This window comes from Antechinus flavipes, chromosome 6 (genome assembly GCF_016432865.1).
Source record: "Antechinus flavipes isolate AdamAnt ecotype Samford, QLD, Australia chromosome 6, AdamAnt_v2, whole genome shotgun sequence".
NCBI classification, from domain to species: Eukaryota; Metazoa; Chordata; class Mammalia; order Dasyuromorphia; family Dasyuridae; genus Antechinus; species Antechinus flavipes.
In genome coordinates, this window is record NC_067403.1 from 107,814,603 (window position 1) to 107,839,192 (window position 24,590).

Here is a 24,590-nt window from a genome sequence, read left to right on the forward strand (position 1 = left end):
ATGAGAAAAAATGGGACATTCAACAAACTTTCAGATTTTCATGACTCTCTATCAACCAAACCTGAACTCAATAGAAAATTAAACATATAAAAGATCAATTTTAAGGAACTCAACATGAACAAATTGTTTAATTTTTTTTGTACATGGGAAATAATATATACCTTTAGTATAATACATACTAAATCTATAAAGAAATGGGGAGAGGGAATAGGATAAGGTAGGGTATAAAAGGATGTATTGATTTATGATATGGAACAAGATGTGTAGATAAAGAGGAAAGGAAAATGCTTGCCATCTGGGGGAGAGGGTGGAGGGAGGGAGGGGAAAAATCAGAACAAAAGTGAGTGCAAGGGATAATGTTGTAAAAAATTACTCTGGCATGGGTTCTGTCAACAAAAAGTTATAATTATTAAAAAAAAAAATTTAAAAAGAGGGAAGGAAAAGATGGAGGGAGAAGATAAGGGAGAGATCCAAGAGTGGGGGAAGGTTAAATTAAGCTTAAGACAAGTAATAGGACCAGAATTAAATATATACTATATTTTTAGGGGTAACTCAAAAGAAAGATTGGCAGAGTTAAGATAAAAAATAGTAATTATGTTATACAAATGAGGTGCAGAGGAAGAGTAGACAACCCAGGCGTCAGAGAGTAGAGGGCTCGTAGTTCTGAAAACTTACATTTGGAATGTATTTAATAGGCAACGCTACATATATACCATGAAGGGTATAGCACCGTCCAAAATCTATAAAGAAATAAGGGAGGAGGGATGGGTGGATGGGAAAGACAAGGGAGGAATCCTTGGATGGGGGGGAGGTTAAGTAATAGCAAGGCAAGTTAAGGAACAGAATTAAGCAGAGTCAGGAATAGAAAAGATATATATGTGTATGTATGTGAGGTATTTATGCATATATGTACATATATATCTATAAATATATCTTTTGTTAACTAAAGATTGCTTGGGGATAGGAGGATTAAAGAGGGGAGAAAGAATAAAGTAAATAAGGTATATAACAGAGAACAAAAGAATAATTTATAAGGAAGTAAAAAATACATATTCATAAATATAGTTTTCTCTATTTATATACTTTCTTGATCTGGTAATTTGTTGTGACATAATTTGAATCCTCCTTGATTTGAATCTATGGGCACATGACAATGTTCTCTTTTTATTTGTTTTCCTTTTCTGGTTTTCTTTTTTTTTTTCTTATTCTGTTTTTAAAGTAAAATAAATTTAAAGAAAAAACAAAAAAGAAATGTATACCATATATTTAAGACTGACACCAGTAATTGGGTAGCTTAAAAGAGACTGGGGCAGAGTTAAATATGATCCAATTCTAAAAAGCAATACTGTCTAGAAATAAAAAAAAAGTAAAAATAGTCATTATGTCATACAAATGGAAAGATGTAGAAGAAGAACCAATCCAGAGACATTACAGAGAAGATGGCTTAGAGTTCTGAAAATCTATTCACATTGGGAAGGTTAAATAGGGAATACTACATATATGTATCATAAAGGGTATAACACTCTGCAAAATCTATAAAGAAATAGAGGGGAGGGAATAGGATAAGGTAGAATAAAGAATGATGTTTAGATTAATGATATGGGACAAGGTGTTTAATAAAGAAGAAAGGAAAGAGTAGGGGGAGAAGATAAGGGAGAGATTCAGGGTAGGGAGAGGTTAAGTTTTTTTTTTTTAAAGTTTTATTTAATAATTACTTTATATTGACAGAATCCATGTCAGGGTAATTTTTTTTTACAACATTATCCCTTGCACTCATTTCTGTTCCGATTTTTCCCCTCCCTCCCTCCACCCCCTCCCCTAGAGGGCAAGCAGTCCTATATATGTTGGATATGTTGCAGTATATCCTAGATACAATATATGTTTGGGAGAGGTTAAGTTAAGCTTAAGGCAAGTTAAAGAGCAGAATTACTAAGTAGAGAAGAATTAAAGTAGAAATAAGAGATAATACAGAAACATTGTAATAAGGATCAGGAGTAGAATTTATTAGAAAAAAAAGTAGAACTAGCAATCATTTATCTTAGACAAAGTCAAATTTAAAGATTCAAACAAAGAGACAAATCTATATTGTATGTCAGACACATTCAATTGTCTGTTTTATTGTTTTAGACGCATGTTTACATATGAGTAAATGCATGTGTGTGTATGTGTGTGTGTGCGCGCGTGTGTGTATGCATATAGGTCTTTGTATAGGTGTGTGGGTCTGTAGGTAGATGTACAATATACATATGTACCTGTGCTTAATTGTAGCCTGCTTCAGGATGGTGGTGGGATGACAGGGGACTAAAAGAATAAAGTAAAAAGTGCACAATACAGAACAAAAGAATAACCTACAAGGAAGTAAAGATGGACTCATGAATATAATTTCTTGTATATTATATACACTTTCTTGAAATGGGATATTTATTGTTTTTTTTTGTATTTAGTTTAATAAATATATTTTTTAAAAAGAAGTTTTTTCCAATACATCTCAATGCATGTGCCTTACCTCTGAGATTATCTCCAAGTTATCCTATTTTCATCTTGTTTGGACATAATCATTTACTTGTTGTCTCTTATTAGACTGGGAACTCATTGAGGATAGGAACTGTTTTTGTCTTCTTTGTCAGTGACTTGCACCATGTTCAGAACACAATAAGAACTGAAAATGTTTTTTTTTGACTTAAGTAAACACCCTGTAGTATTTGTTATATTACATTCTTACAGTTTTCCATCTTTGTTTTGAGAAGAGAGAAGTATGTTAGTTTTATCATCTGTTCTTTGGTCTCAATGTTCAACAACCACTTATACTTTCAACAAAATAAAAAATGTAACAGGAGTTTGAAGCTTACAGGATTTTTAGAACTAGTAGGTTTCTTAAGAGATCAAACTTTTTTTTTAAAGGAAGATTATTCCAAGTTGTCTTAATAAAATAGTGTAAAAACAACTTTCTAATAATAGATGTATGCTTTTTAGAAGCCACATCCATCTAGTCTCTTTGATATGATGGTAGCAAAAACCCAAAATGTTACTCTGAAGTTCCAAGAGATTTTACTATGGATCCTTAAAGTAATACTCCAAAGTCAAAACTCTAGAAGTGGAAGTAGAAGGATACTTTAGATCATCAAATCCAATCTCTTTGTTTTTCAGAAAAACCTGAGGTTCAGAAATAGAAAATAATTTGCTCCAATATCATCTAAATAGTATTCATTAAAGTCAGTATTTGAACCCATTTCTAGTGGCTCTAACACTACTACTCTGTTCAGTGGCTTAACTAATATTTATTCAGTGCAGCCTCAGAATCAAAAAGCAGAGGATTTCTGTTTAATCCAGTGGTGTATCCATCTTTTCTGAGACAATCTCTTCAGGTCTGGGAACTGCCATTAACCCAAAAAATGCAAAGACGAGTTTATACAGAAATAAACTAGTTGACACAGCCACAAAATATACAATAAATCAGAATGTTTTCCCCACTGAAAAAGAAAGTAATCTAAAGACCAACAGAAATGCCTTTCAAAGAGCGATTTGGAATTAATTTCTACTGTCATACAACTGAACTTCTGAACTCACCTCATTCAATATTTAAGTAAGTAGTGAGTGAAATAAAGTATTCCAAAACAAGTTTTATTGGCTTTCTCAAGAGGCCAGAGACAACTCTTTTCTTCCTATGGTATAATTTAAAGGCATCCCTGGTTTCTTAGGGAATTTTTTTTAATTAGTGGAGGATTTTATTTATTCTAAATATGATGAGGTATGAGTATATAGAAGGTCATAACCCAGAGAATCTGAGACAGAGCTGGAAGGGATCTTATTTTGAAGATCATTTTGTCCAACCCTCTTAATTTTTTATTTTGAAGGAAAGGGAGTGGTGTGATTTAAAAAAAATTGACTATAGATGTACATTCATTTTTTTCATATTTCCATGAGTCATGTTGTAAGAGAAAAAAACAGGACAAAAGCTAAAAGCCATGAGGAAAAAAAAACAGAAGAAAAAGAAAGGTGAAAATAGTGTGCTTTGATCCACATTAAGTCTTCACAGTTCTCTCTCTGGACATGTATGGCATTTTTCATCCAAAGTTTATTGGAATTGTCTTAGATCACTAAATTGCTGAGAAGAGCTAAGTCCGCAATAGTTGATCATCACACAACCTTGCTGTTGCTTGTACAGTTTTTCCTGGTTTTGCTCTCTTCTCAACATCATTTCATGTAAATCTTTCTAGGCTTTTCTAAAATCAGCCTGTTCATTACTTTGTATAGAATAATAATATACCATTACTTTCTTTTTTTTTTTTTTTGATTACTTTCAAATACTATAACTTATTCAGCTATTTCACTCATTTTCCAATTCTTTTGACATTACAAAGTGGTGTGCATGTGGGTTCATTTTCCTCTTTTATGATCTCTTTGAGATGCAGACCCAATAATGGCACTCTTGGATCAAACTAAACCCCCTTTCCTCTTTATTTTTTAAGAGAACTAAAATATTTCCCAAGTGCCTGGCAGTGTCATGAATCATACTCAACTCTGTACTATATTTCCATGGCTCTTTTCATTATACCATATTTTAATTCAGTTCTTTAACAAGATGGATTCATGGCTAAACATGGTATTTTAATAGATTGTATGAAGCAATTATAATATGGTAGCTAAAGGAATTAATGTGATCTGGAACCATATTAAGAAGAGAAGAGCTGCCCTGCCCAGAATAATGAGCGTATTCTGCCCTGATCAAAGACCATGGCTAGAGCTCTGGGAGCCACAGTTCAGGAAGGATAATCTGGGAAGTGTCCAAAAGGAAGACAATGCGAATGGTGAAAGTCTAGAGTCTATGCTATATGCTATATAACTGAAGAAACAAAGATGCTAGTGGGGAAGAAATTCAGTGGAGTCAGGATAGTATTTTTCAAATATCTGAAGGGTCCTGATATTGTCTTAATTCTGCCTGGCCACAAAGAACAGGTCTATTAGCAATGGGCAAAAGTTGTAAAGAGATAAGATGAGAATAAAATTGCAGGTAATATTTCCTAATACTTAGCATTATCTCAAAGTGGAATGTCCTCCTTTGGAAAATACTGGTTTCCCCTACATCTGAGATCTTTTAGCAGGGACTGAATAACAATTTTTCAAGTAATCAAGATTTGCAAAGCATTGTGGTGAAGTAATTAAGTTACAAAACCCAAATAGGCCATCATTTACACTCAAAGGATATTTTATGTAAAAAGGTAAAAATAAAAAAAGGTTTTTTTTAAAGTATTTTCTGATATTTATTCAAGGGTTCTTAATCTGGAATTCATGATCATTTTTAAAAAACCTATTATTATATTGATTACTACATATGAACTGCTAGCAGGGCAGTGCTTAGAGCAAAAGGGTGGAGTAAGTATTCCAGGCATGAGGACAACCAGAGAAAATGTCCAGAGCTGAGAGATGGGGGATCTTGTTTGTGGAACAACTACAAGGCTGGGAATATTTCACTTTAACAAATACTTGTTTTTCTCTTTTTATTTTTAGCAGATTAAGAAGGCATCGAATTTATAGTCCTAACTGATAACAAGTATTACTATCTTGCCCTTTGAACAAAGTTAAAAGGGGAAACACAAACTCAGCACCATTAGATATGGTATCACAGACTGGCATCTAGCACAGTTCTGAGAATATGATCCCAAAATGCTTCTTGATATGATTTAAACTTCAAAATCTTTTACTTGTGCTGTGTAAATAAAAAGAGTGCTAATAATGTAAAGTACAATGCCACTTTCTAAAACAGAATATGCTATCAGGAATATCCTGTAGGGCTTTTTTTTTTTTTCATCCCTTTTTGGTAAAGCTTTTTACTTTCAATAATAAGCTAAGATAATCTCCCCATTTTTACAGGAATTAACAAAATTGCAGAGGTTTTAGAAAATCCAAATTCATTTCTGAGATGAATTTACAGGTCTGGTCCTGTAATCTTTACATAGGCAAAACTCCCAGTAAAGTCTAGATGGAAAGATTTGGCTGTTAAAACAACACAGTTCAGTGTAACAACAGCAGCATTATTCTAAGTGTTTTTAGTTTTGAGTTTTTTTTTTATTTTTTTTAACAAGATTAAAATCTGTTAAAGGAGCAGTTTAGTAAGTCCCTTCAGTAAAATGTTACTCTAAAGTTCCAAGAGATTACTATGGGTCCTTAAAGGCCATGCCAGCAGGAACACAACTTTTACAGATCTTCCAAGGTTATAAAGATTTCAAGTGGAGTTCAGTGTTTTACAGTCTACCTGAGGAACCAGCTGAGGCAAGTTTCAGGAGGCTCTTGACCAAAAGTTGGTAAAGAATAACATAGCCATAGTAGTTAGCATTCTGTTTATTAAGGTATGCTGGGGACAGCAATCTATCTTAGTGAAGGCAGTACCATATCAATAAAAAGACCATGAGTCTTTTGAAGTAGTAAAAAATTGTCAAATTTAAAAATTAGGTAATTATTTATACTCAAAAGGATGCTGATTCAAAAGCTCAAAAGATGTTTTATGTAAAAAGTTTAAAATGAAAAGTTTTTTTTATAGTTTTCAGATCTTAAATTCTTAAAGCTGGGGTTCAGTTTTTTAAAAACTATATTTCAGTATACCTGAACAGTGAGAGGGGTAAGTAGTTTTAAAAGAGTTTAAATTCTGCTTCAGACACTTATTAATTAAAACACACTGATCACTTGATCATCTTCCTTGGTTTCTTCATCTATATAATAAAAATAATAATAGGACCTATTTCTCAGGGCTCTTCTTAGGATCAAATATTCTATTTGTAAAGTTTTTAACAAACTCTAAAGAGCTATATAAATGCTAGTTGAATTCTTTGTTATCATCATCATCACCATCACTATCATCATTATCATTTGGTTACTTCATAATACTATGAATTCTATTTTATACCTGAGTTGACAGGACTTTTAATTTAAGTCCAGTGATACATTTTGTATCTGTCTGTCCTCTGAGTCTCAGTATAACTAATTTTGCAAGCTCTTCAACAGAAAGTTGATTATCAAGCAGTTGAGATTAAAAGTAATAATGGAATATGGACAGTTTCATCTTTGGACTGATTTTCTGTTAAATATTGGACTTTTATTTTTAAGCTCTTTTCATTCTTAATGTGAAATGGTGTGTTACTAATTTTATACTGTTAGTATGAAAATTAGGCCTAGGTTTTTTTTTTTAAATGTTTCTGAAGATTTGCCTTCTCTCTTTAGTGTGAGAATAGAGAAGACCTGGATTCAAGTCCTATTGCTATCCTATAATAGTTACATGATTTTTGGTAAGTCATAGAATCTCTCTGTTATAGGCAACTTTCAGCATTGTACTTGAAATCTAGAAACTATAGAAATGGTGTTGCAGGGTTTTAGTGGAGGGAATGGTTAGATCTTTGTACCAATGAAATCACAGACCTACTCCCCATTCTCATACTTAACAGAGAAGGAGAATCTTCAGAAGTATTAAAAAATAAAACCCAAACCTAATTCTCATGCTATCAGTATAAATTTAGTACCACAGAATTTCACATCATAATTAATTAAAAGAGTTAAAAAACAAAAACAAAAACTAAAACAAAAGTCCAGAATTCTGTAGAGCAGAATGTAATAAGCATTAAGATGAAATGGTCCATTTTCCTTTATTGCATTTCATGACTTTAATCTCCTTTCTAGATTCTGCATTTTTAAGTCCTTTTCATTTTCTATGTTCTCAAGGATTACAAGTCACAAAGTATTTAGTTCAGTCAAAAAATACACAAAACCTCTGTTTTCCCCCAATAGCAGCATGTTTTGATTCCAAAAGGATGATTATTTTAGCTCAGAAGCACTATTATTAATAACTTATAGAATGCTTTAAAATTTATATAGCAGTTTATCTATGTTAACTCATTTGATCTTCACCAAAGAAATGGGTGCTGTTATTTCCCCTATTTTACAAATAAGGAAACTGGAAGCTAAGAGTGGATAAGGGACTTATTCAGGCAAGTATCAGGATTTGAACTCAGGTCTTCCAAGTCCAATAGCTGCTCTATGGACTTTCCCTTTCCCACCACATCTTACAATCTGCACATACTCTAACTTTATTGAATTCAATTTATTGGTTTGCCTAAGTAGGAATGATTATGTTAGGTATTCTTCTTATAGTTAAACATACACAGATATGTGACATTCAACATCTACATTGTCTACAAACTGAACATCTGCAAATAGATGAAGCTTCAGAGCATAACTCACTGGATCTCATCATAATTGCTTCCAACTGGAGTACCTTGCCTCTCTGATACATCCATTTCATAGCTACCATATAATGTTATATATTTATATTACAATATTGTACTATAATAATTATAATATTCCTAAAACACAGAGAAACTGCTGTTGTTAGATAAGCTGCTGTTGTTTTGTCTTTCTTCAGTCGTGTCTGACTCTTCATGACACTTTTTGGGTTTTATTGACAAAGATACTGAAGTGGTTTGACATTTCCTTTTCCAACTCATTTTATAGATGAGGAAACTGAGGCAAGCAGGGATAAGGAACTTGCCCAGGGTCACTCAGTAAATATCTAAGGCCAGATCTGAACTCAGAAAGATGTTTTCCTGACTGGAGGCTCTATGCACTATGGGACTATCTAGCAGCCCTCAGTAAGCTTGAATGACTCCGGATGCCTTCAATATACAATACTCTGAGTTTTAAAGCACTCCATAGTCTGGATCCAGGCTCCTTTCCCAGAGTTTTTGCACATTCCTCTTCTTAATCCAGCGTGTTTCAGTCAAACTGGTCCACTTTCTGTGATTTTCTATTTCCTCTCCCATGCCTTGTATAGACTTTTCCCCAGTCTGCTTAGCATTCTTCTTTTCTACTCATAAAATCAGAAGTCTCATCAAGGACCTTCTTTCAAAGCTAATTTCATGTGCCACCTGCTACATGAGGCTTCTTTTGATCCCACCATTCCACCCCTTGTGCCTTCCTTCACTGAAATGATTTTAAATATATCATGTAGTTAAGGCAATACAACTTGTTTTTTGTTAATTTGTCCCTAAAACCTAACACTACCTGGAATGTAACAGTTTGGCTGATAAATACATCTTGAATTAAATTTCATAGAATAGGAATTACTTCAATAAATGTTAAGCACTTTGTAGCTACAGAACATTTCAAAAGAGGGATGGGTTAGATCTTTCCCCAACAATTGTCTTTCTATCAATAGTAAACAACAAGTAATGTCTCCCTATGGCACAAATGATCTCCACATAATCCAAACCAGTTTTTCCCTTATGATAGTAACTGATACATAGAAGAATTGAAAGTTGGCAAGGCACTTTATGTACATGACCTCATTTGAGCTCCACAGCAATCTTGTGGAGCTGGTACTATAAATGTTAACTTCATGTTATTGATGGGGCATCTTTAGATTTTAACTGTTCAAACAGTTTGCTGATATCAGGGTCAATGATGTTCTGGAAAATGACTGGTGTCAGGAAGACCTGAGTTCAAACACTCTCTAACTCTTATAATCCTGGGCTTTTAACCTCTGCCTATCTCAGTTTCCTCAACTTAAAATGAGGATAATAATAGCACTTATCTTTCAGGGTTGTGATGAAGAAAATATTTGTAAAGCACCTAGCACAGTGCCAGGAACAGAGTAAGTGCCTGATAAGTATTTTATTTTCTTCTCCCTTTCCTTTATTTTCTTCCTTTCCTTTCCTTCTTTCCTTCCTCCCTTCCTTTCTTTACTTATTCCTTTCTTCTCTCCCCTCTTTTCTTCTTTCTTTCCTTCCTTCTTTTCTTCATTTCCTCCCTCTCTCCCCTTCCTTTCCTCACTTAATTCCTTTTTCCCTCCCTTATTTTTCTCACATTCCTTCCTTCCCTTCTTTCCTTTCTCCCTCACTTCCCTTCTCTTCCTCCTTCCCTCTCTCGTTCCTTCTTTCCTTTGTTCCTTCATTCCTTCCATCTATCCTCCCTCCCTTCCTTCCTTTCCTTCTTTGTCATATAGCTATTCATTTTCACAGGTGATATATAAGCCCAAATCTTCTTGCCTCCAAGTTCAGGATTCTGTGTTCTTATTCCACCTGGCCTCCATCAGAGAACCAAAAACTATATGACCCGAATGAATGTTTAGATATCACATATTGTTGACAAGAAGTCTGTATGGAAGTTTTTGTGTCTGGCAAATTATCAGTATGATTTCCAGGTCTCCAGACTTGAGCACACCCTTCCCTCAGCACGCTGAGTAACCAACTACTCAACCCCTGTTGGTTAAGCTCCTTAATTGCATTCCATACTCTCTCTACGTCACTGACCATTACTCATTAATCTTCCAGCCCAACCCAGCTGTCTAAACCAACCTATTAACTGGGACACTAAAGGACTGTGCTATGTACCAGGATTAATTAAGATAGACTCTGGCAGAATTGAAGACAACCATAGATATCCTATGACAATCAAATGAAGAGGAAAAAATTTGAGGTTAAATGAGAAAAGATGGGAGAGGGAGAGAAGGGCAACACTGAACATGTGCACAAACCTAAAATCTCTAAAGAGCTCTTTTCAATTCACATTATCAAGAATACCCTAGCAGAGGGAGAGTAGACTGCCATGTACAAATTGTGATTTAAGAGGTACATCAAGATCCCTTGGCTCTGTATTATAGTCTATAATCTTTCCTTTTATGGAATATTCCTTTCAGTCTTCACAGACTGAAATTACTGTCATCAAAGGTACTGTTTTGCTTTATGGGGAGTTAGGGGGTATGAGGGAAAAACATAAGAGTGCATACAGAAAGAGTACATAATGTATGTAAGAGAGAAGATATAGTCAAGGACAGGTTTGGAGACCAGAGATAACTGCCCAGCTTTCTCCTATTATTTCACTCTCAGATTTATCCATTAGATCAAGGAGCTGTCACCAGTTGTCAGCAAGAACCTGATCCTAAGGAAATAAGACACAGGATTGCTGAATTTCACTAGAGTGTGGCAAGGAAGGAGATTGATTGGAGGAGGCAATCATGAGGTGTTAAGTACCAAGATCTCCATAAAAGTCAAGATATTATGAATGAAGATATCATGTGAGATGAAATTGAGGGCCCCCAAAATAAGAAACAGAGGACAATGACAAACCTGGACTACTTTGCAGTTTTATTGGGATCTGCTTTGTGACTCATAATTAATAGAGCACTAGCATTATCAAATCACACACACACACACAAAACCACCTTAAAAGGAAACAACACAATATAAAAGTGAATGTCAAATTGTGCATTATTTGTGAAAGCTCATTCTCCAGATACTTTTCAAACACTGAATCTTTGGGATAGAAGAGGAGGACTTTATTATTCAAGAGCTCTCATGGTGATAGAGGTTTCGCTTTGGAGGCAGAATAACCTGAGTTGAGTGCCATCTTCCCTGTCACGTACCAGTTCTATGACTGGTATCACCAGTACTCTCATTGCTCCAGGCAATTGTCAACACTATAAGGTGCAAAAACATGAAGATCTGCATTTCAAGAGGGGACTCATCCTGAGTTCTTTATGCTGAACAAATCAGAGCCCAGTTTAATATATATATATATATATGTGTGTGTGTGTGTGTGTGTGTGTGTGTGTGTGTGTGTGTGTGTGTATACATATATATATTCACATTATCCACTATCAATATACTGATGTTGATATGAAAAGATATATATTGGTAAGGGAGAAAAATGCTTTATTATTTAGGAATTGTTACAAACATAAGCAGACAAAAACATCCATTGACTTAGAGGTAGAAAATATAATATAGTCTTAACTCTCTCATTTTGCAGATGAGAGATTGGTTAATGATTAATTTGTTCAAGGTCATGCATCTAGTCATGAGAAAGGCAGAATTTTAACCCAGGGCCACTCTGCCTTCTCTCCTGTACCATATGTGTACACACAGAAGCACATACACACAGACCCACATAATTAAATTGGTGTTTATCTAATATCTTCTTTACTAAGACCATTATGATATTTTTGCGCTGTACCACGTGTGTGTGTGTGTGTGTGTGTATACATACCTATGTACATATAAAGTTACATGTAAAAATATATGAGAGGGCAGCTAAGTGGTACAGTGGATAAAGTGGTGGGTCTGGAGTCAATAAGAATCCTTTTCCCAAGTTCAAATCTGACCTCAGACTCTTATTAGTTGTACAACCCTATGTAAGAGATTCAACCCCTTTTGTCTCAGTTTCCTCATTTGTAAAATGGACTAGAGAAGGAAATGGCAAACTTCTCCAATATCTTTGTCAAGAAAACCCATGAAGAGTCAGATATGATTGAAATGATTGAACAATAACAAAACATTTATGTGTGTGTATGTGTGTGTGTGTGTGTGTGTGTGTGTGTGTGTGTGCATGGATATAGATATATAATAACCATGTATATGAGTAGTATCTTCAGTAAATTTACTCTGTGATTTGAGGGTGGCTTGGAGTTCATAGATTCTCAAGGACAGTGGAACATATGATCTGGCAGTGTCTAATCATTTGGAGTGTAATTTAACCATACATGAAAAATTATTACCATCACCAAAAGATTAGGGAATGGTTGGTGATTGATTGATTTTGATCATAGCAACTAATGAAGGTTACTTTAATAAAGTATTGGAATGTATATTGCTCAAGAGAATATCTATCTTGACAAAATCCAGGATTAGTGAAATATTTATAATATATATTACATAAATATATTTCTCATACACACACATATATGTATTTATATATGTAGAATATATAGATATGTAGATATTTGCAGACACACATATATGTTAATAAATATTTGTGTGTACATAAGTAATATCTACATATCTTTTAATTATGTAGATATAAATATATTGAGACAGAAATAATCTTTTATATGTTGATAATACTGCATTATGGCAATAATATCAATACCATATTGTCACATTATACCATATATGAAATATGACATTCTTTATAATCCATGTACATATGTATGTACACATACATATGCACACACACACATCTATAACTAAATGACTCCTTAGTAAAGAAACAATTGTGAATAGCTAAGCTTCCTCATTCTTATTTGTAAATGCTTATCTTAATATTTGACTACAGGTAAAAAATACCAAATAATTCCCATGCTTCAGCACATTTATTACACTAGGCTTTATTTATACCTAAGATATTTGTCAAAATATAATGTAGTTTTGGGAATCTCACATTTCCAGTACCCAAATTTCTCTGTGCTATTAATTCTGAAACTACAATACATTTTCATTGACTTCCAGATGCATCTATCAGCAGGCAATGTAATAGACCAGAACACATTTCTGATTAATTGAATCTTTTAACTTTAAAGCTAAAAGAGAACTTACAGACCATCTGGACCACTGGTTCTGAAACTTTTTTCCTTGCAGCACAATTTTTCTTTTGGTAAAATGAGTTACAAACATTGACAGTTTTTAATTGTTAATGCTAGAGGAGATTTGGAAGATTTTTGATGCATTCCTTCCCCTTGGGAAAGATAATAATTTTGTGGAGCTCTCTGAAGAATTCAGGATTTGATATGTTTAAGATTAGGGTTATATGTAATAGAAAAGATTTATTGATTTTGTGAGTGCAATTCTTTCCATACTATATATGCTGGGGAAAAGTTTTATTAATCAAAAATCATTTATAATTTTTAAAGTTCCAAAAATAGGATATGGAAATTTCCCAGCATACTTTTGAAATTTGCGGCACATTAATGTACTGTATCATATCCTTTGAGAACCACTGATACTAAGCTTAACCCTTTGTTTTATAGATGAGAAAATTCAGTCCTGAAGGAAGTTAATGACTTTCCAAAGAGGGTAAGAGGAACTGTTTGGTTCCAAGGCCAATGAATTAAAAAAAATCTTTCCTTTGAGGTCAGATAGATAAAAATCTAGTCTCCTTTTAAAGACCTAAAAAGGAAATGATTGGGATTTCTGATGTCAAGATAAGGAAATGAGGAAGTAAACCTCTGAGATCCTCCCAAATTCCCCTCCAAACAAACAGAAAACTGCCTCAGAATTGATCTAGGAATATGGAAGCAGCTTACAGCTGGGCAGGAAAACTATTTTACTGGTATGGGAGAAGAGAGAGTCCAAGAGCAGCTTGGCCCCAGCTGCCTCCCAGAAGAAGCCCCAGGGATCCCAACACCAGCACAGGCCATCAGCCAGGCCTTGACTCCAATACTGACCAATAGTGAAGCCCCACCTTGGGACTGGCCAATAAGGAGATCCTGTTCCTGGGTCTGCTTACAGAGAGATCCTATTTCCACAAAAAACAGTGACAGCCCCATCCCAGGGGCAGACCACAACAAGAGCCCTCCTTCAGGGTTACACTGAAAGCCACAGCAACCCTAGAGCAGGCCAGCAGTAAACCCCATTCCCAGGGGAGGCCAAAAGGGAGGTCTTACTCCACCAAGCAAGCCAGAAGGGAAGCCCGCTAGAGAAAATAAGCATCTAAGCCCTGAAGCCCAGTGAAAGCCAGCAGTAAGATCCCGAGCCCCAGCAGAAACAGCTTGGGACAATATAGGATCAGAGATCAACTCTTCAACAACAACAATAAAAAAAAAAAAAAAAAAAAAAAAAAAAAAAAACTCACAAAAAAGGCAAGAAAAAAGAGCAATAAAAATTTTTTTTTAAAAAGGGCTTGACTATAGAAAGTTACTATTGTGATAGGAAGGATAGAGACATAAAACTAGAAGAGGACAACATTGTCAAAATAGTTACATGTAAAGCCTCAAAGATAAATGTAATCTGGTCTCAGGCCCAAAAAAATTCTTGGAAAAATGTTTAAAAATGATTTTTTAAAAAATAACTCCCTAAAAAAATAGAATTGGCCAAGTGGAAAAGAAATTTCAAAAACTCTTTGAATAATTCTTTAAAAATTAGAAAGCAACAAATAGAACCTAATGAATCTATGAGATGTCAAAACAACAAAATCCAAAAAGTTGAAAAAAAATGTGAAATTTCTCATTGGAAAAACAACTGATCTAGGAAATAGATCCAGGAGAGATAATATAAGAATGACTGGATTATTGGAAAGCCAAGATCCAAAAAAAAAAAAAATCTAGATAACATCTTTTAAGAAATTATCAAAGAAAACTGCCCTGATGTTAGAACAGAGGGCAAAATAGAAGTTGAAAGAAACCAATTATCAATGCCTGAAAGAGATCCCAAAATAAAAACTCCCAGGAACATCATGGTCAAATTCCTAAGCTCACAAATCAAGAAGAAAGTATTGCAAGCAGCCAAAAAGAAACAATTTAAGTCTCATGAAGTACCAGTTAGGATTACACAGATTTTGATAGCTTCCAAATTAAAGAACTAAAAGCCTTGGAATATGATATACTAGAAAGCAAAGGAGTTAGGACTACAACCAACAATCACATATGCAACAAAACTGAATCTACTCTTTTGGGAGAAAAAACAAAATGGAGGATTTTCAATTATTCTAATTAAAAGCCCCGAGCTGAATTAAAAAAAAATGATCTCCAAATACAAAACTCAAGGGAAGCATAACAAAGGGGAAAAAAAAGGAAAAAAGAAATAGAAAATAAAAGAAGTTCAGTAAGATTAAACTGTTTATATTATATATGGGAAGATAATATTTAGAACTCTTAAGAACTTTATTACTCTAAGAGCAATTAGAAGGAATATATGTAGACAGAGGGTGTGAATATAAGCAAACTTTGATGGGATGATATCCAAAAAAACAAAGGGGTGAAGAAAATTGCACTGAAAGAAGGGGGGAAGGTTGGGGTAAATTATCCCATATAAAAGAAAAAAGTTATTATAACAGAGAGGAAAATAATGAAGTGGGGGGGGCAGAAAGTTGGTAGATAAAGCTTAAATTTTACTCTCATCAAAATAGGCTCAAAGAGAATAATATACACACTCAGTTAGATATAGAAATCTATCTTACCCTATAATGAAGCAAAAAAGGGATGGAATAATAGAAGGGGGAGGGGGACTGATAAAAGGGAGGGTAAATTGGGCAAGGCAGTGATCTTAAGTAAAACTCTTGTGAGGAGGGAAAAAGGGGTGGGTGGTAAAAGAGAGATTAAAAACAAGGGGAAAATAGCATGGAGGGAAACACAGTTAGCATAGCTATAAATTTCAATGGGATGAATTTACCCACAAAATGGAAATAGATAGCAGAGTACCTTAAAAAAATACACAACAATATGTTATTTGCAAGGAACACTTGAAGCAGAGAGATACATACAGAATAAAGGTAAGAAGCTAGAGCAGAATCTATATGCTTAAGCTGAAGCAAAGAAAACAGGGGCAGCAATCGAGATCTCAGACAAAGCAAAAGCAAAAAAAAAAAAAAAAAAAGTAGAATTAAGAGAAATAAAAGAAGAAACTATATCTTGCTGAAAGATACCATAGACAATGAAACCATATCGATACTAAACATATATGCACCAAATAGTATGGCATCCACATTTTTGAAGTTGAATGTATTATAGGAGGTAATAGGCAACAGAATTATACTAATGGGGAACCTCAACTTTCATTTCTCAAAACTGAATAAATTTAACTAAAAAATAAACAAGAAAGTTAAGGAAGTAAACAAAATTCTGCAAAAGTTAGATATGATAAATCTCTGGAGAAAACTGAATGGGACAAGAAAGAAATATATCTTTTCTTAACAATACATGATATCTTCACAAAATCTGACCATATTGGAGCATAAAAACTTCACAATCCAATTCAGAAAGGCAAAAATATTAAGTGCATCCTTTTCAGATAATGATGCCATAAAAATTACATATTTAAAGGGCCATGGATAAATAGACAAAAAAATTAATCGCAAACTAAATAATCTAATCCTAAAAAATGAATGGATCAAACAACAAATCATAGAAATGATGATTAATTTCATCCAAGAAAATGCTACTAAATGAGACAACAAAACAAAACTTATTACTTAGGGGAAATTTACATCTCTAAATACCATGAATAAAATAGGAAAAGTCAATGAATTGGCCTTACAATTTAAAAAGTTAAAAAAGGAACAAATTAATAATCTTCAATTAAACACCAAATTAGAAATTTTGAAAAATCCAAGGAGAGATTAATAAAATTGAAACTTAAAAAAACCAGTAAGCAAAACAAAAAGCTAGTTTTATGAAAGAAAAGAAAGAAAACCAAATTACCAGTACCAAAAATGAAAATGTTAATTATACCACCAATGAAGAGGAAATTAAAGCAATAATTAGGGATTATTTTGCCCAAATGTATGCCAATAAATCAGACAATCTAATTGAAATGAATGAATATCTACTGAAGTATAAAATCCCAGAGGAAATAAAGTACTTAACCCCATTTCAAAAAAAAAAAAAAAACAAATTGAACAAGCCATCAATGAACCCCCTAAAAAAATCTCCAGGGCTAGATAGATTTACAAATGAATTTTACCAAACATTTAAAGAACAATTAATTCTATTCTATTCTATTTATTCATTTTTGCTGAGGCAATTGGGGCTAAGTGATTTGCCCAAGATCACACAGCTAGGAAGTAGTAAGTGTCTTAGGCCAGATTTGAACTTGGGTCCTCCTGACTTCAGGGCTGGTGCTCTAGACACTGAACCATTTAGTTGCCCAAGAACAATTAATTCTAATACTGTATGTGCTATGTGGGAAAACAGATGAAGACGGAGTCCGATCAAATTCCCTTTATGACATAAATATGGTGCTGATATCTAAACTAAGAAAAGCCAAAACAGAGACAGAAAAGTATAGACCAATTTTTCTAATGAATATTGATGCAAAAATATTTTAAATAAAATATTTGCAAAGAGATTTCAGCAATTTATCACCAGGCTAATACATATGATGAGGTAGGATTTATATCAGGAATGCAGGGCTGGTTTATTATCAGCAAAACTATCAGCATAACAGACCACATCATTAACAAAGCCAATAGAAATCATATGATTTTGGCTGATTTTGCCACACCTCATAGTAGATGTTTAAGTTTTTACCTTATAGGAGTGCTAATGGTCTGAGAAGAAAAGTCCAACACAAATACTAGACATAACATAGGTAAATTGAAATAGTATTAAGGGAGTCATCTAAATTATTATAGTGCCAGCTTTCTTTTACCACTCAACAAAATCAAAGAAAATGATGAAAAAAATTAAGTGCAAATAGTATTTGGGAGCCTGAAATTTCTAGGTTGTTTGTCTAGAATAATATATTCAAATCTTAATTTCACAGTAACAAATGTAGCTGTGTAAAATCACATATCTGGAACTAAAAAGAACACAAAAAAGGCCAGACCAACTGATTTTATATATTTCAGTTGTATGGAGGCAATGTGATATAGGAGAAGGTTTTCTGACTCTGGAGCAAGAATGTCTGAGATCAAATACTGCACTTATGCTATCTATTGTTTTACTTTGGGAAATCAACTGAAATATATAAAATCAGTTGGAATTGACTCAGTAATTTCTACCACAAGTTCATAATTGCTATGGAACTGATCAAGTAGAAATCCATCCACTAAATGGTAACCCAGGGATTCCCAATCTGCTAACAGATAGGGAAGGAGAAAAAATGGCTCATAATTCATGAATCAAGAAAGCATTGTGCTGTTGATCTTTATTTAACTTCAACAAAATATGCATCATGACTCAAGTGTAATAAATCAGCTTCTGTAGACTGACTAATATCTTGCAAACACATATGTATGAGGGTAGATAAAAAGGAAACTTTCAAATTAAGACATTTCCTTACCAATGCACATGTACACTGGTTCTGCAACACAGAGTCTTAGAGAGTTGTTTACTACAACAAGAGATTACATCTTTTGCCCAAGGTTATACAGTCAGTATATATGAGAAGTACTTGAACCTTAATCTTTCTGACTCCCAGCTCACTATCTGACTTTAACTGCCTGTTTTTTGGGGGCATGTCTGTAGATGAAGATTAATTATGAAGTATAAATTCATTTTAAAATGTTACTGGAGTGATAGAGCTTTTTTCTTAGAATTCTTTTTTTTTTAATTTAATAGATATTGATTATGTAGCTGTCATCATGTGGGAAATTTGCAAATATTTTTTACTATAGAAAAAATTATCATACCAGAAAATTTTGTGCTATATTAGTAGTTTCCATAATAGAGGGTGTAGAACTAAGGCTTACCTCTCACTATTGGTCTCCCATGTAGCTGCTTCCTTCCCCATGCGGAGGCCTTAAACCCATCCAACCCCAGGCACCCACAACCATGATGGCAAAATCTGATTTCCCTACATCTTTTCTATGTTCTCTGTTTTCTGTTTATACATGTACAACTCCAATTCAGACCCTCACCACTTCCTATCTTTTGTCATTTTTTAATGATTAATGAAATAAGTCTTGTAATTGTCCTCCCTGTTTCTCATCTTAGAGCAGCTAAAATTGCTTAGTGAATAAAGTACAATGAGGCAAGGAAAATTCATCTTCATGAGTCTAAATCTGACCTCAGATACCTACTAGCTATGTGATCCTGGACAAGTCACTTAATCCCATTTGCCTCAGTTTCCTCATCTGAAGGAAATGGCAAACTACTCCAGTATCTCTGAGACACTACTGAACAACATAAATAATGCCTAAATCTGCCCCCAACCCTATCTATCTTCTAAAAATTGCCAAAATTATTTTTGTACCACGCCAACCTTACTCCATACTTCCAGTGTCTCTGTTAAAACTAGGATCAATTTCATCATTATCTCATCCTACATTTCTGTCCAACATTACAAATATAATTTAAAAATAGGTAAACATACATATGTTTGTGGTTTGTGTTCAAATATTTTTTTGTTGACAAGGAAGGGCATGCAGTAACCAGTTCTGAAAATTATTAAATTTTCAGGGGAATATAGGTAAAACTTACAAATCCAGGTTTTGTTTTATTGTTGATTTCTGAATGTAAAATGATGAAGCAAATGTTTAAAATGCAGAATAAACTTTAAAGTATGTCATGTACATTTTTTTCTTTTCTGTTTCCCCCCCAGAGATCTGGTTGTTAAAACATTTGCCAGCTGTGTTATGCAACCATAAAAGTTTAGAGATCATTATTCTGAACAATCCTATAGCTAGGATTAAGGATTGATTCTAACACTATATGTCAACTCTTAACTTTACACAGAAATCTTGATGGTCTGTCAACCCACTGATCATTGCATCAAGATTTCTATTTTACTGTTTTCCCCATAATTATACACATAAAACTAGGGCTACTACTCAAAATAACCCTTGAAAAGAATATGTAGGAAGGGCTTTTCAACTGGGATCCATGAATAGATTTCAGGAGGTCTTGTGAACTTGATGTGGGGAAAAAAATTACACCTTTATTCTTATGAACCTCTGACCAAAAATTAACATTTTCTTCAAATAAGAATGTAGGCAAAACATTCTCCTGAGGAGGAAACTATTGATTTCCATAGATTGTTAAAGGATTACTGACATGGGCAAAGTCAAGAATTCCTGCCCTTGATAAAACTGCATTTTAAGTGTTTACAAGCAGAGATGGGGACACAAGCTCAAATTACAAAAACAAAAGTACAGTCTGAAACAAGGATAAAATGTAAATACATCAATGCACAAGAACATTAGGAAAATTCAAATGAAAAATTTTGTTCTTTTTCAAACAGATGGCTCTTTTTTGGAAATGCAAGTAAAAGCAGGCATGTGGCTAACTTTTGGGAAAAATATACTATTTTACTATCTGAGAAGAAAAAAATGTATTTATATTTTTTATGGCATTTCTTACCTGCCAGAGATGACATGTTGATAATGACTCCTCCATCACCTCCATTTTGTTTGCTCATATAGTCTAGTCCAAGATATGTTCCACTAATCACAGAGACCTGATAATAAGAAAAAAGAAGAAATTAATGTACAGGTGGATTTTGCCAGTTGTTGTTGTTTAGACAGGACTAGTAAAGTAGGTAACATACTTTCATATTTCAAGAGGTCTTTGAACATTCCTTGAAGCAGAAGAAAAGCAATCATTTTTTAACCTGAACTTTAAGTATGACAAATAATTATAGAAATTACCACACTAATGTAAATCTTAGGATTATCTGAAAAAGCCCACTGATGTCATTCACATGGTACTAATTTGTTAAAATGAAAATTATTTGTAAAGTTTTGCAAACCCTAACTTACCATATAAATGTTGCCCGTTTATTATGATCATTCAGTTCACTTATTTTGCAAAAGAGACAAAAAAAAATTAGACGAGGAAGCTAAATAACTTGGCTAAGTCACATGGTATGGGAGACCTAAGATTTGAACTCAGGACCTCTGACTCCAAATTGCTGTATGAAATATCACTTAAAATACTTTTTTCCCCCTGAAAATACTATTGCATTTTATCTAATCTTGCCACGGAGATCAGTTATGTAATGGACTTTAAATCATGCTTAGTTTGAAAATCAAAAAATATCAAATGGCCTTATATGTTTTTGCTTTTTGTTTTTTTTGTTTTTGTTTTTGTTTTTTGCTGAAGCAATTGGAATTAAGTGATTTGCCCAGGGTCCCACAGCTAGGAAGTATTAAGTGTCTGAGAACACATTTGAATTCAGGTCCTCTTGACTTCAGGGTTGGTGCTTTATCCACTGCACCAACTATCTTGCCCCCCTTATTTGGTCCCCCCCCCCCAAATTTTATTGCTGCCTCTTGACAATCTGCAATCATAATCCCATATAATTATATTTCTATCTCCTGAGTATTTCTTGGATTCCATTATTCTTGTGTTCCTTATCTATGGATCAGGAACTGTCCATTCATTCATTTGCTAATTTTCAGGTAATAGCTATACTCTTTTTGACCTGTGGCTAGAATTTAATATTTCACCAAAATCAATAAACAACTTGTGAAATCAAATTTATGCCTTAAATATATTTATTTTCCCCTTCTGTTTGGGGCCTTTTCACACCTGTGACTTTGTTTTGGGGAGACCAAAATATGTTTAAGAATTCATTGTTCCTGACTTTCAAAGACTGAATTAAGAAGAAAATGATCTTTAATGAGTCTGAGGAGGTGAGGATTCGCTTTCCTATCTGACATGGCTCTTGTTTAAAAAACCTTTTGGGGATTCCCAAACAAGCACTCAGAGAAGCTTATCTTACACAGTAGTAGTTTTGTAACATAGAATTAAATTGCTGTCCTATTCATTTGAGCAATAAGTCAATTTGACATTAAGCTGACTGTAGGGTAAATGAGCAAACCCTGAGGGCCTTTCCATCTCCCCACTACCCCAAGCCAAAACATACAACTTAATTGTTTATATAAGAGTAAAGAAAAAAAAAAGAAGAAGGAAGGATAGAATTACCAAACTCTGTTATATTCTGCCGGTTTCTGCCCAAGCCTCCTACATGCCTGAACAACAACTAGGTACCATATGTATTAGCACTTTGCCTCTTACCTATAACTGTTTTCATGGATTTATAACTTTGTTGAGAGATAACTTCAATATTTTCAATATACATGGGTACACACATATATTATTCAGGGTATGTCAGAGGTGGGACTTGAATCCAGGTCTTTCAGGCTTCAGGAACAAATCTCTCCATCCACGATTTCATTCTCTCTCTACCCCTCAACAATCATTTTGTTGTTGTTCAAACAGGAGTTATATCTGACTCTTCTTGACCTCGTTTGGAGTTTTCTTGAAAAAGATATTGCAGTGGTTTGCCATTTCTTTCTCCAGCTCATTCTGCAGATGAGAAAACTGAGGCAAGGAGGGTTAAGTGACTTGCCCAGGGTCACACAGCTAGTAAATGTATGAGGCTGAATTTGAATTCAGGTCTTCCTGAATCCAAGCCTGGCACTCTATTGTGCCACCTACCTCCCTAAACAATCATTAGCAAAGGCTTCCAAGTGGCTTTAAAATGAACATTTGCTATGGTTTGACTAACTAGAACTCTTTCTAGAAATTGAATAGAATTCTGGTCATGGAGTTAGAGGAACCTGGATTCATGACTAAATCACTTAACCTCTTCAGATTTCAGTTTTTTCATCATCTAGCTTTATTATTTTGTTGTCATGGAGACTACTTTGGACATGAATAAGTTTTAGAAGTCATATATGCACAGCATTAAAATTTGCTTTAGGATATTTCCTAATAAGCCATTTTTTTTCTCTTTAAGTAAAATATTATAAGTATCATTAAGTATTATAACCTCTCTATTTCTCTCACTATTCTGCACATGGTAAACAATTATTCCAGAAGTGCCCTAAGATAAATAAATGCTCTCAATATAATTCCTAACCTTTTTGTCTTAGAAGAAATCTCAGATGTCATTCTCTCCAACATATTGCCTGAAGTATTTCCCTCCAGCATCCTAATATGTGACTTTTCAATCTCTACTTGAAGATATCTAGCACAGATCTCCACATTGGTTTCTTGAGACTATTTATTCTATTTTTTTTTGGTATAATTCTAAATGTTAAAAAGTTTTTTCTTGGTGTTTATGAAAATAAATAAATAAATAATGATAAATAATTATAGGATAGGAAAAAATAGGAAAAATGATAAATAAATAAAAATAAAAATGTTCCATGGGGGGGATACTCAGTGTTTAAGTCCAGAATTTTATAAAAATACAAAGAACTTTTTTCTCTGAGCTAAAATCATCTCCCTTCTAAAAAAACCCTAGCTGTCTCCATTCAAATTGTTTTCGACTTAACTTAAATGATTAACAGAAGACTGGAGGTGTTTACCCTACATTTAATAACATTTTCTCCATCCGTTTTCTAAGTCTAGACAATCAATAAAATAACAAATGGAGCCTATGATTTGTAGAATTGATTTCCAAGAGGCATAAAAATTCACATGAAAATTTCAGAATTACTCTCCTGAGGTGGTACAAGCAGACTCCAACATAGTCCTGCCTCTTTTTTCCCTATCTATACCGACTGCTATAATCTCCCATTTTATCATTTCCCTTCTTTAGTATAAACACGATAAATAGACATTTTCTTTTACATTGCCCAAACCTTATTTCTCAATTTTCTTGGCTTATCTTCTCAGTTGCTGAAATTTATAACATTAGAATTTATAACATCACTCTACATCTTGCACTTTTTGCCTGGAGCTACCTATAATTTAGTGGGTCATCTTGACTTCACACAGGCTCAGGGTAGTTTCATGGACTGTGTACACAGTAAATGATATTGTGTCTTCATGCAAGGTATCTATCCTTTCTAGGACACATTTGAGAGAGTTTGTGTAACTTCCCTGTAGCATGGTGCAATGGAGGAAACAAAAAGAGAAAAAAATGCAGCAGGAGTCAAAGATATTTGGGTTTCAGTACTGATTCAACCACTCAATAGCTGATATCATCAGACATGATTGTTTTCTCATCTGTGTAATGGGGACACCCACCTGTCTCACAGGGTTGTGAGAAAAGTCCTCAGTGGAATTGGAAAGTACATTATCAATGAACTATTTATCAATTCATTTTCTTGACTTGTCCTAATACTCCATTATCTGCTTGGGCTGATTCTCCATTCCTCTGGTAACTACATCAATCTGTCTCTCTAATTAGTTATCTCAGGCTCTAATCTAGAGATTAGCTCTA

General features: G+C 33.9%; 1 protein-coding gene across 1 annotated transcript in view; it reads right to left on the minus strand.

The window, feature by feature from the left end:
* The window catches only part of HPGD (15-hydroxyprostaglandin dehydrogenase), a 50,682-nt gene that overhangs the window by 9,511 nt on the left and 16,581 nt on the right, over positions 1 to 24,590 (minus strand). The window contains exon 4 of the mRNA XM_051967484.1: positions 20,774 to 20,870. Coding sequence (XP_051823444.1) covers positions 20,774 to 20,870 — 97 coding nt within the window. The remainder of the gene's footprint in view (positions 1 to 20,773; positions 20,871 to 24,590) is intronic.